The sequence below is a fragment of the Nicotiana sylvestris genome, chromosome 2 (genome assembly GCF_000393655.2).
Source record: "Nicotiana sylvestris chromosome 2, ASM39365v2, whole genome shotgun sequence".
In the NCBI taxonomy this organism is placed as follows: domain Eukaryota; kingdom Viridiplantae; phylum Streptophyta; class Magnoliopsida; order Solanales; family Solanaceae; genus Nicotiana; species Nicotiana sylvestris.
This window is the reverse complement of record NC_091058.1, coordinates 104,931,114-104,944,060: the sequence shown is the minus strand read 5'-3', so window position 1 is coordinate 104,944,060 and position 12,947 is coordinate 104,931,114. Positions and strand designations below refer to the sequence as shown.

Here is a 12,947-nt window from a genome sequence, read left to right as displayed (position 1 = left end):
TTCTCAGGGACTAAGTTATGAACGAAACAAGTGCTCCCAAAAACACGAAGAGGAACAGAGTATAAGGGTGACTGGGGAAACAATACTGCATATGGAATCTGATTCTAGATGGGAGATGAAGGCATCCGATTAACCAAATAACAAGCTGTGAGAATTGCATCGCCCTAAAAACACAACGAAACATGAGATTCAATGAGAAGTGTGCGAGCTCAATGAGGTACCTATTCTATTCTTTCTCTCTGCAACCCCATTTTACTAAGGGGTATAAGGACAAGAGGTCTGATGAATAATTCCTTGAGAAGTCATAAACTGCTGAAATTGAGAGGATAAATATTCTAAGGCATTATCACTGCGAAAAGTGCGAATAGAAACACCAAATTGATTTTTAATTTCAGCACAAAAATTTTGGAATATAGAAAACAACTCAGAACGATCTTTCATTAAGAAAATCCAAGTACATCTTGAATGATCATCAATGAAACTAACAAAATAATGAAATCCCAATGTTGAACTGACTCTACTAAGACCCCATATATCAGAATGAACTAAAGAAAAAATAGACTCTGCATGACTCTCAATACTACGAGGAAAGGAGGCTCGGGTATGTTTCCCGAGTTGACATGACTCATACTCTAATGTAGATAAACTAGACAAACTAGGCACCATCTTCTGAAGCTTGGATAAGCTTGGATGTCCTAAACATCTGTGAATTAAGTCCGGAGGATTTGTAACTAGACATGCCTTGGAGGAATTGAGTGAGTTAAGGTAGTAAAGGCCTTCTGATTCAAGTCCTATTCCATTCGTCTGTCCCGTACTGCGGTCCTGCATAATAAAGGAATCATCAATAAAATATATATCACAATGGAGGGCACGGGTCAAACGACTAACAGATGCAAGATTAAAAGGACAGCCAAGGACATAGAGAACGGAATCTAGAGTGACAGAGGGTAGGGGATTCGCTTGTCCAACTCCTTTTGCTTTGGTTTGAGACCCATTGGCTAAAGTAACAGTAGGAAGAGACTGTGAATACGCAATATTTGACAAAAGTGATTTATTACCAGAGATATGATCAGAAGCGGCTAAGTCCACAACCCATTATCCAAGAGTACTAGACTGGGAAACACAAGCAAAAGAATTACCAGCAACAGAAGTACCAGTCTGGGCAACAGAGGCTACTTGTGGAGATGTCTGCTTACTTGCTTGATACTGAAGGAACTCATTATACTCTCCTTCAGATAAAGAAAATCTCTGGTTACCTATAGTCTCAGTCTGAGCAACATAAGCATTTTTGGGTGGGTGACCATGTAAAGAATAGCACACGTCACGAGTGTGTCCAAGTTTATGACAATAAGAGCACTTGGGTCTAGATCTTCCAAAACGACCTCTTCCTCGTCTATTCTCCATATTATGAGATGCCCGATTGTCCACTGTCTGGGATGCGAGAACAGATGAGTCAAGTGTCTGTGATGAGATCACTTGGTGACTTGGTGCTGCAGCAAGGCGAAGTAATCGAGAGAATAATTCATCAACTGTAGGGACAGTCGGACTAGCCAAAATCTGATCGCGTACTGAGTCAAGATCATTAGGAAGCCCAGCAAGAGTAAGAACTAGAAACATCTTTTGTCGCTGCTCTTGCCGCTTTGCAATACTAGCAGAAACTGGCATCAACTTCTCAAATTCCTCCATGACTGCCTGTACTTGTCCCAAGTAAGTAGACATATCTAATTCATGTTTCTTTAAGTTTGTCATCCGCGATATCACATCATAGAAACAAGATATGTCATTAGTGTATAAAGTGCAAGCCTTTTCCCAAACCAAATAACATGTCTGGAATAGACGAAACAAGGGCATCAACTTGGAATCAATAGATCGCCACAGAATACTGCATAATTGAGCATCGATCTTCTCCCAAAGTGCTTTGGCCTTTTCAATACCTTCACTAGACTTCGTGATTAGATAATCTTGAACACCTTGACCTTTACACCACAACTCGACAGACGAAGCCCAAGCTAAGTAGTTTGAACTTCACGTTAAAGGTTATGTGGTAATCATAACACTGGAATTGACAGAACCCGGGTTTTTAGACCCGAAAGCATCGAATCCAAAAGACATCGTTGGATTGAAGTGAGGTATATAAAATTATCACCAAATAACATAAAGAATCAATTGAAAACTCGCAGAAACAGACGAAGGAGACACTATTTCAGCCGGAAATTACTGTATCTGCCGGAAAAAATCAGTATAATCGCCGGAACAAACTCAAAGTGGTCGGAATTAAAAAATAAAATTATGGATAGGCTCGGAATTTGAGGGCGATCCAACTGCTCTGAAGGAACTAAGTCAAAAACTGCCCGGAAAGTGCTCCACGCGCCGGCGCGTGGAGTAGATCTCGCCAGAAAAAAAAATCTCTCTGATCGGCGCGTGGAGGTGAGTGAGATGGCTGCCGGCGGAGGTGTTTGTTGGGGTTTGGTCGCCAGGGGTTGGGGGACCTTACAGTGGTGTTGGTTTTTGCACAACACCGATGTAAATTGGTTTGACGAAAAACAACCCTAAAAAGGTTGCCGGAATTGAAGCACGGCGACTTTCCCGGATGTTTTCTCACTGTTGCTCTGATACCATGTGAGAATGCATGGGAGAAAAATATGATATTATTGACATGTGTTAAACACGATACAATGAGCCCTATATATATATATATATACATAACATGTCCTACTCCTAATACATATAGGATTAGGGTTATTTACTCCTATTTACATAACTATTCTAACACTTTCTATCAGGTTAACACCTAGAAATGATCCTCATGGCTACTCCTCCAAACTTCGAAGAAGGCCAGTCTACTTACAGACCACCTAGGTTCAATGGACAGTATTATGGATGGTGGAAAACTAGGATGCACCACTTCATCATGGATGAAGATTTTGAGCTATGGGATGTCATCTGTGATGGACCTTTTGTTCCTACCAAGAATCTTGGAGATCCTCTTGTATCCATTCCCAAAACAAGGAAGGAATTCGATGATGTTGATCGAAAGTCCATAGAAAAGAATTTTCGTACAAAGACAATTCTTGTTTGTGGCATTGGTCCTAATGAATATAATAGGATATCAGCATGCCAATCAGCAAAAGACTGGAAGGCTCTTCAGACAGCTCGTGAGGGAACAACACAGGTGAAACAATCCAAGATTGATATGCTCACAACTGAATATGAGCTATTCAGGATGAAAGGTGATGAATCCATTCAAGATATGCATACTTGATTCACCTCTATCATCAATGAGTTTCACTCACTTGGGGAAATTATTCCAAGAAACAAGCTTGTTAGAAAAATCCTTAGTGTACTGCCCAGTTCTTGGGAAAGCAAGGTAAATGACATTACAGAGGCGAAGGACTTGCAGACACTAACCATGGATGAACTTGTTGGAAACTTGAAGACTTATGAAATGAAGAAGAAAAAGGACAGTGAAAGAAGAGAGCCCAAAAGAGAAAAGAACCTGGTCCTTAAAACAGATAGCAATGACTCATGTGGTGAAGACGATGATATGGCATACCTGGCAAGAAGATTTCAGAAAATGGTTCGCAGGAATGGAGGTATTCCAAAAAATGGCAGTTCTAACAAGCCAAAAAATTATGACCTTTTTCATAAATGTGGCAAGTCAGGACACTTTATCAAGGACTAACCTCTCCTAAAGCAAGATCAATTCAAGCAAACTCAGACAAGGCACCCAAAAGGAACCTTGTTCCTGATAAACGCTTCAAGAGAAAGAATGATGCTGACAATGTTGTAAAGTAAGCTCTTGCTGCATGGGGAGACTCTTCCAGCGAATTTGAAGAAGAAAATGATCATGGTGATAGTTCAATGATGGCAGTGGAAAGTGAAGCAACTGAGTATGACTCAATCTTTGCGTCGATGGCTCAATCTGATGACGACGAAGATGACGACTGTGATGAGGTAAATTTTCTGGATGTTCAGAGAAATCTGAAATCATACTCTCCTAAAAAGCTCATGTCATTAGCAAATGTATTAATTGATGCTTATCATAGTCTTATAAATGATAAAGATGCATTAACTATGGAATTAGGAGAAGCTGAACAAACCAGAGATGACCTAGTAGTTGTTGTAGTTGATTTGAAAGAAACAACAGAGAACATGAAATATGAAAAGGATGCATCAGATGAGAAAATGGCCATATAGAACATGAAAGAGATGACCTAATGGTTGTTGTGGTCGACTTGAAAGAAACCATTGAGTGTGTAAGTAAAGAAAAAGAAGTCTTAACCGAGAGAGTTGCTAATATTGAGCAAGAGAGAGATGACCTAACAGTGGCGGTGGTAGACTTGAAGGAGACAATTGAGAAACTTAAAATGGAGAGCAGGCCTGGAAACTCTGAAAAGGGAAAGAAAGTTGCGAGTGAGACACACATTAAGCTTGAAAATGAATTAAATTTAGTGAAGACCAGTCTGTGTGCTGAGCTTGACAAAAACAAACAGCTTCAGAAAGAACTAGGAAGAGTGAAGAGTGATCTTGAAAAGCCATTAAAATTGTCCTAGTCCTCTGATGCTATCACTGCCATGTACACCAACAATGGGGGAAACAGGTAGGGGATTGGGTTTCAAAAGGAAAAGACTCCCTACAACCCTCATAGAAAGTATGTTACTGTAACCGACAATTAGTTGTATACCCATTGTTGTAACAATGGGCACCTCAAGGAAAATTGCATGGTTAGGGTTTAGTCTCATTAGAAAAATAAAGTCTTTGCTGAGAGAGTAACTACTGCTAGAGGAACTAGTCCGTCAAATAGGAAACATATAGTGTCTGCTTGGACTAAAAGAACATTTATTCATCCTTTTCCTCATTACAAAGTACCCAAACTCGTTTAGGTTCCTAAATCTAACCCTTGATTTCCTTGTGCAGGGAACAGTGAAGGGGAGCAGTCAACAATGATATATGGACAATGGCTGCTCAAAGCACATGACTGAAAATAGGATCAATTTTCTTTTACTGAGCCCTGCAAGGAGAGAGTGTACCCTTTGGAAATAGCTAAAAGGGGTACACTTTAGAAGTTGAAAGGATTGAGAAGCCACTCACTCATTCAACTAAAAAAATGTGCATTATGGCAATGGCCTAAAGTATAGTCTCTTGAGTGTTTCTCATGACAAGGGAAATAAAGTGGAATTCTTGTCCAAGATATGCACAGTCACAAGTCTTGTGACTTGTGAGGTGATGCTTGAAGCCAAAAGATACAAGAATATTTGAGTTGTTGATTATAATCTCTGCAAAGTGGTGATCTAAGTAGTTTGAGAGTTATTGATGTCGATGTTGAACTATGGCAAAGAAGGTTGGGAGCATGCAAGCTTTTCACTACTGAATAAACTAGTCCATAAGGATCTAGTTCGTGGCCTGCCCAAGTCGAGCTTCAAGGAACATAAATGTGTGATGCTTGTGCAAAAGAAAAGCATGTCAGATCTTCATTCAAGCCCAAAAAAGGGGAAGTCAACACCTCAAGGCCGCTTGATTTTCTCCATATGGATTTTTGTGGACCAATGAGGGTGCCAAGCAGAGAAGGAAGAAGATATGTCTTGCTAGTAAATGACTACTCTAGGTTTACCTAGACTATGTTCCTTATAACCATGATGAGACTTTTCAAGTATTTGTGGGCTTTGTCAAGAAGATTTAAGTGAAGATGGGAACAAATGTGGCTTGCAAAAGACAGATCATGGAACAAAGTTTGATAATATTAGATTCAATGAATTCTGTATTGAAAGTGGGATTACTCAACTTCTCAGCTCCAAGAACACCACAACAAAATAGAAATGTGGGAAGGAAGAACAGGACTCTTGAAGATATGGCGTGGTCAATGTTAATTGATAGAGGAATTACAAACATCTTCACCAAAGTTGCTGACTCATTTGAGTATATTTGGTTGCAAATGCTATGTTCTCAACACTGGCAAGGATCAGCCTGGAAAGTTTGATGCTAGAAAGATGAAGGAATCTTCCTGGGTTACTCGTCTAAAAAAGGGACAAGAATGTTGATGAAGATGGAGAACTCTTATTGATTCCAGGTGAAGCTATTAACATGGCAAATGGGAAGGCAGACATGATGAGTCATGTCAAGGAATCCAGTAAAGATGATAGAACTACATCTCCATTCATTAGGAAAGAGCCTGGTTCCACAATCACAACAATAGAAGCTGAAAATAGAGTCGTTAATGCAGTTCAATGTATGGCACCTGGTACCTCGACCTGCAGATCGAACTGTTATAGGAACCAGGTGGATATTTTGAAACATTGATAGGTCAGCAGAAGTACATTAAGTAGTTGCTGAAAAAGGGTTTGACATAGAAGCATCAAAAGTCATCGACGCTCCCAGGGAAAATAGCTACCCGTCTAAACATGAATGAACTTGGTTCTCCTGTAAATCAAAACCATGCATAGAAGCATATCACTCTTGTATCTCACTGCAAGCAGACCAGACATTGTGTTCAAAGTGGGTTCTTGTGCAAGGTTTCAGTCAAATCCAAGGGTGTCTCATCTGAAGGCTGCTGAAAGAATGTTGAGATATCTTAAAGAAACACAGGACCTGGTTCTCAACTATCCTTCAGGTAATAATTTGATCTCATTGGGTATGTTGATGTTGATTATGCAGGTTATCTGGTGGACGGGAAAAACACGTCTGGAATGGCACATTCTCTGGGTTCCTGTCTTATCTCATGGGGTACAAGGAAGCAAAATTCAATGGCAATCCCAACAACTGAAGCAGGATATGTAGCAGCAGCCTCCTATAGTGCTCAATTGTTGTGGATCAAGCAGCAGTTGGAAGACCTTGAGGGACAATATTGAAAAGGGATTATATGCATGAAATTCTGCAGCACTAAAGATCGTCTGGCACTGGGATTGATGAAACCCAACTGAGAACTTGATTCCCAATGATTGGCTATGAAAGTCATATACTGGTAAAATTAGCTAAAAGTGTTTTCTGGCCAAGTCTAACTCATTTCAATATTGTTACATCTATACACGCATAATGATTACAGAGCAGTTGATGCAGTACATACTGGTAAAAGAGGTTAAGCTCACTTGCAAGACTTGTCAAGGAACCTGGTTCTCTTGACACAGGTTAGTAGCTTCATTGTTCTCTCATACACGATTTAAAATGGACAAAAACAATGCCACATCATCTGTATGTTAGTCTCTTTACGTTGTGTCTTTTCATCCAAAGTGTCTCACCTGCCACTGAACGATCCAACTCCCCAAGCAAAATTGTCGTCATTTCAGAACCAGTCCCTCATCATAAATACATCCATCAACATCATAACACTTCTCTTCAAAATTCAAAACCTTCTCTTTGTCTTCTCTCTTCTCAATCCACAAACTCATCTAGTAAAACTTCACCATGTCTGAAAATCAAATAACCTCTAGTGTATCCGACAGTACTCTCATTGAGTCCACACCAGTTAGAACTCCAGCGGTAGACTTTTCTCCCAACACAACCACTAATCCAAATCCTAAAGCAGAGTCACCTCCACACTCTACTCCTTTTTTACCCATTCAGATTCTGTTCCTTATCAAGGTTACGAGAAGTTGTCTCCGAGCAAGTCTGATAATGCATGTCCTCCTCCAGTCTCGCCGGTCGAACAGGGTGAACAAGGTGACCAGAGTGTTTTGGTTCAAAGGGAAAAACAAGAAACATCAACTCTCTCTATGGAAGAGCCCTCTAGTGAAAATCTAGTGATTAGTCATGAAAAGGATGAGACAACCATAACAGGTTGCGATTCTACAGGTATCACTCCTCCCTCTGTTGAAATTTCCATAAAACTACAAGAAAAGGAGGCAATAGAAAATATGCTCTCCATCGCTTCAGAAGGGGTTGTTGTAGAGGAAGGTTTAGGGGGTCTAAGTCTTAGGAGGAAGAGTCTCAGCCCAAGAAGAAAGGGGAGCACTTGCACTTGTGCAATTTGAACAACCAGCACAAGATAATGCTACTGGGGTCCCAGATGATGGACCTGATCCCTCCCCGAAAGATCCAGATCAGGGGTCATCTCCTTAGGTCAGTATTGATCATGCTCCTTCTCCCTACTTATATGCTGAGCCTCTGAATATGGTAGTGCCTGAGATGAAGTCTGATAGTGAAGAAGACCCAGATGATGTTGTGATTGCTAGTTTTATTAGGACTAGGAGTAAGCCAGTTGTAGCTCCAGAGCCAACTCCTAAGCGACCCACTACACAGTTGCAGAAAAATGAGGCTTTAGAGTCTGCTCTCAAAAAAAGTCAAAGGAGTAAAAGAAAAAGAAGGCTGGTAAATGATATAAAAGCTGTGAGTAAAAAGGTTGTCCATGTGGTAGATGTTGATAAGGAAGCTGAAGAGGAACCCAGTTCCTTGACTTACAAGTCCTCGAAGCAGAAGCACTCTCACTCTCAATCCAAAGGAAACATTTGTACAAGTGTTAAAAGTCCAACCAAGAGTGTTGATGCTGCCCCTAGTGAAAAATTTGTGGAGAGATCTGGTGATAAGGCAGTGGAAAAGAGTGGTGGTGAGTCTGATGATGAAGAAGTTGAAAATTCTGGTGAACATATGCATAAAAAGTCAATGGAGAAGGGAAAGTCTATTCGCAAGTCAGTGAAAAGAAAAGTGGATTATGATGAAGAACCGGGTACCATCAAGAAAGCAAAAGTTGGTAAGTCTATGAGTTATGAGAAAAAGAAGTTGAGAAATCAGAAAGTACTCTGGGGCCGCACATTTGCCTCTGACACTGTAGAGCTTGTTGGGATGAGACAGTTAGTGGACATTTGTGATTTCCAACAATGGACTTATTTGTTTGCAAATGATGTTCCAAAATTATATGAGGTGGAGGTGTAGAGTTTTTATGCTGGCCTCTTCACAGTTGAAGACGATCAAATCTGTGTGTTGGTAAATGGGGTGGACATAGTGATGGACTCAGCCGTATTGGGGTCAATTTTGGGTGTTCCTATTGAAGGAATGTCGTCTGTTCGGGGTGCCTGCACGTCAAATTTTAGAAATGTCATTGTCAAGGACAAGGCAATCCAGCAGGGGAACAAGTGCATAAAAAGGCACACATTCCAATATATCAGTTGCTTTTTGAGATGGTTAACAAAGTGTTGCTTCCCCATGCTGAGAGGAGATCTAATACGTCCAAAGCTGGCCTGCTCTTTATTGAATCCTTGGATAATTTTACCACAATCAATCTACCTGGGATAATGATTGAGCATATGCAAAAAGTGGCAAACTTTAAAGATAGAAACCATGGACTACCATATGGGTTTCCACTCACAAAGGTCTTAGAATTCTTCAAAGTGCCTCTGGGGCAAGCTAAAATGGGCACGAAAAGCAAACCTTCTCCAAGACCACTCTTGAGGAGTGTGAGTGTATTGAAAAGATCGGAGGAGTTGGAAACACCTCTACTATCTCTCAACTGATAAATGCTCAAAATAGTGCCACAAAGGAGATCCGGAAGTTGAAGGCTAGGAACGCGATTCTTGAGAGTCAGCTCGCTCAGTTACAAGAGGTACCTGGTTCCAGCAGTTCTCACAGCTCAGAGGTTGCCTGCCTAACAAAGCAGAGTGTTGAGCTTAGGAAATAGGTGGAGGACCTGAAAGAAAGACTGCTCAATGAGCAAATGTCCACGAATGTTCGCATGGATCTTGTCCTCCAAACCTTTGCCTCCTCTTCCAAGCCCTCTTCCTCTAGCGTCCTCTAAACAAGTGTCCTCTCAGTGGCAGTTTCCAATGTCTATCTTTTAAGTGTGGTTTGGTGATGTCTTTGTTTTTGGTACTTGTTTTTGTTTTATTTTGGAATTGTGGATGATAACAGTGATTCTAATCCGGCCTGTAACAGTCCAAATTTGGTTAATGCAAGTTTTTCCCTTTTACTGATTATGTTATTGCTCTTTTGTCTCTGTCTTCTATCATGTTGTGTGCACACAAGTGGCATCAGTTAACCACGCTAGACTTCTTTATGTTGTTTACTTGGTCTATACTTTTTATGATGCCAAAAGGGGGAAGATTGAATTGATTATTTTTGCATAATTAATAATCAAATATAATTGATAATTAAACAATGATGTGCATTGATTAAGGGGGAAAACATATTCAGGGGGAACTCATTGAGGTTCCTGATGCACTATCTAGTTTCAGTGGGAACTCACTAAGGTTCCTGATGCACTATCTGGTGTCTGTCCGATTTTCAATTATAAGCTTGTCATCATCAAAAGGGGGGAAATTGATAGGTTACAAGTACCTAAGTTACTAGTACCTTGCCTTATGTTTTGATGATCTAATAAACTTACTATCAAGAACCAAATAAGGAACCTGTTATACATTCTCAAGACCTTAAGATCACAAGGTTCCAGCTTGGGATATGGTTCAACTCTCCAGAGTCGAAGGAACAGTTGAGAGAACAGATATCTACAAGCTCCAGAGGCAACTGTACGAAGTCAACCCTCCAGTTGTAAAGTTGTTGCCTGCACACGCTACTGTACAAGAACAGTGCAGCAGACAACTTTCTGTGGAAGGCTTTTTACCTACCTTGCTTACATCATTGTAAGTGATGTTACACATGTATTATTAACATCAAGGAAGGTAAAATAAAGTCACTTGAACACTAGAGAATTCATTCAAGCACTCCAAGTGATTGATCATCAAGAAAAACGATTCTCCAGTGCATCAAGAACAAAGCACAATGCTGCTACGGACCAGTTCCCATATCAAGTCTTTGTATGTCCTTAGTAGAGTTGTAACTTTATGTTAGTTCTTCAATTGTAATTCCTACTTAGCTTGTTAGAAGTATTCTATAGGAAACTCTCTGTAAACCTTAAACCTTTGTGTTTGAGTCTTAGCTAGAGCTAGTCGAGTTGTAAAGTCTTTGTAATAGAGTTATTACAAAGTGGCTTGTAATAGAGTATTACAAGTTAGTGAGAGATTAAGAGGTTAATTCCTAGGTTGCATAGGTTGTAATCTAAAAGTTGCTCAGTAGTGAAGATGAAATCCTACAAGGGTAGGTCGTAGTTTTTAATCCCGTTGAGCTGGAAATTTTCCACTTAAAATTCCTCTTGTCATTTCTTACTGTTGTGTGCGTGTGTTCTTTTGAACCTGATAGAGAACCTGGTTCTCCATAGAGTTTGGTGGACCCTTATATTCTATCATGTTGTATTTTCTTTCAAACAGTGATGTAGTAGATATTCTAGTTTTACTCTGTAGAACTTATGATTCATTTCTACCGGCTTTGGGAAAGTATTGGTTGAGATTCTATTTTAGATGTTTATATCAGTTATTCAACCTTGTTTTTTAGTATCTTGTTAATTCTTTATGTTAGGTTATTATTAACTATTAGGCTTACCTAATTGTAGAGACTAGATGTCATCACGACATCCTACGAAGAGAAATTAGGATTGTGACAAAAAGACAGACAAATCCAGCAATATTGCCAAGTATAAAAGTTGTCAAGTATAAAAGCAAATTATAATAACAAGACTACATAGAAACATAAACGAAGGAGAAGAAAACAAGTAGTGTCCATTACCAAGAAAGCAAACACCATATTTGGTTGTCAGCACTAAAACATAATACATGTCTCCATCATTCGTTTACATCTAACTTAACAAATTCATACTTTCAGATTATATCCTGTTCACTTTCATGTTGTGCCACCTTTCTTGCAGTGACTATATACTATATTTATTCGCAATCTTCTCTTCTTGTGCGACTCATGAATTTAGAAAATTGAGGCTTTAAATTGTCAAACAAGTGTAGTTCTCTTGTAACTTTACCATGAATATTACATGATAAGTTTCAGTCTCCGTTTAAGTTGAATTTACTAGTAGATGTTAATCAGTTAACTCATTCATGATTAATCTGTTACGAGTTTTCTATTCCAGAAGCAAAAGTAGTACTTTATTCACATTCGGCACGGTGAATTAACTAATAACTGTTTTTCTGTTAGCATGAAGGGTGGCTGTGAGAAATTGAAGCAACATTCAATCGATATTAAAGAAAATAAACACAAAACTAATTGAAGGATAAGTTTTTGCTGCATTGTGCTCAATATTCAAAAATATACATTAGCACAGGCACATAATAGTTACATTTTTATGGAGAAAGAAAAGTTGAGAGAAAGAGAAATTTAGAGCATTGCCTGGTAATTTGCTGGAGAAAACTTTGCCCGAATCCAGGAAGAAGAAGAATCGAAGAAGGGTTTGAGGGTTCTTGGGAGAAAGAGCATTTGGGGAATTGAGGGTTTGAGTCGGATACAAAGTGCGAATTGGGAAAAAAAGAACAAAAGTATGCTGAGTCAACTTATTTTTTACCCGACCCAACTATTAACCCATAATGTGCCCTACCCTACCATGCGCTATTAAAAATTTTCAGAAATAACATTTTGCCTTGTCCCGCCCCGCCCCATTAAAATCTTCCTATGTCCTGCCCTAATAAAAGTTTGCCCTGGCCGTCCTACCCCAATTATCATCCCTAAGTACTATTTCTATTGGTACTAGAACACCAAAAAAATGAATACCTATTTATGTATGATATTTCTAGTTGAAATATTTTGCTATATATATATATATAATTTGACTGCGCGAATTGTAGATAACTTAACTAGTTTTCTCTATATTTATGGCTCAAGTAATTTTCTTTTCTTTTCTTCATAATTTTTCCCAAGTGGGTTACACTCTACAGCATAAATAAGAATTTAGTGGGTGCAACTGAACCAAGACGCGAAGTATAAATTTATGTTTAGAGAATTACTAAAATTACAAGAGATAGTAGTAGATTTGCCTCTGCTCAGACCACTTCATAGTTCAGCGATATAAGTATTAAATTTGAATTTTATAAAGTTACATATCTACACACTAAGTTTGTCATGAAAAAGTAGTGATGCAACAATATAGTGATATTTTGCCTTTGTTGATTCAAGATATTGAAGCCGCA

The 12,947-nt window shown here is 39.2% G+C and overlaps 3 protein-coding genes across 3 annotated transcripts; all 3 read left to right on the top strand.

Moving 5' to 3' along the window:
* The first annotated feature begins 2,797 nt into the window (after positions 1-2,797).
* Positions 2,798-3,262, top strand: LOC104216674 (uncharacterized). The gene has a single exon (XM_009766786.2). It carries the CDS (start codon positions 2,798-2,800, stop codon positions 3,260-3,262), a length of 465 nt encoding a protein of 154 aa, XP_009765088.2.
* Positions 3,263-6,432: 3,170 nt separating this feature from the next.
* Positions 6,433-6,845, top strand: LOC138885357 (secreted RxLR effector protein 161-like). The gene is made up of 2 exons (XM_070166301.1): positions 6,433-6,607; positions 6,652-6,845. The coding sequence occupies exons 1-2, from the start codon at positions 6,433-6,435 to the stop codon at positions 6,843-6,845; spliced, it is 369 nt and encodes a 122-aa protein (XP_070022402.1).
* A 1,258-nt stretch (positions 6,846-8,103) lies between these two features.
* On the top strand, positions 8,104-8,862 carry LOC138885356 (nucleolar protein 58-like). The gene has a single exon (XM_070166300.1). It carries the CDS (start codon positions 8,104-8,106, stop codon positions 8,860-8,862), a length of 759 nt encoding a protein of 252 aa, XP_070022401.1.
* Positions 8,863-12,947: the final 4,085 nt, after the last annotated feature.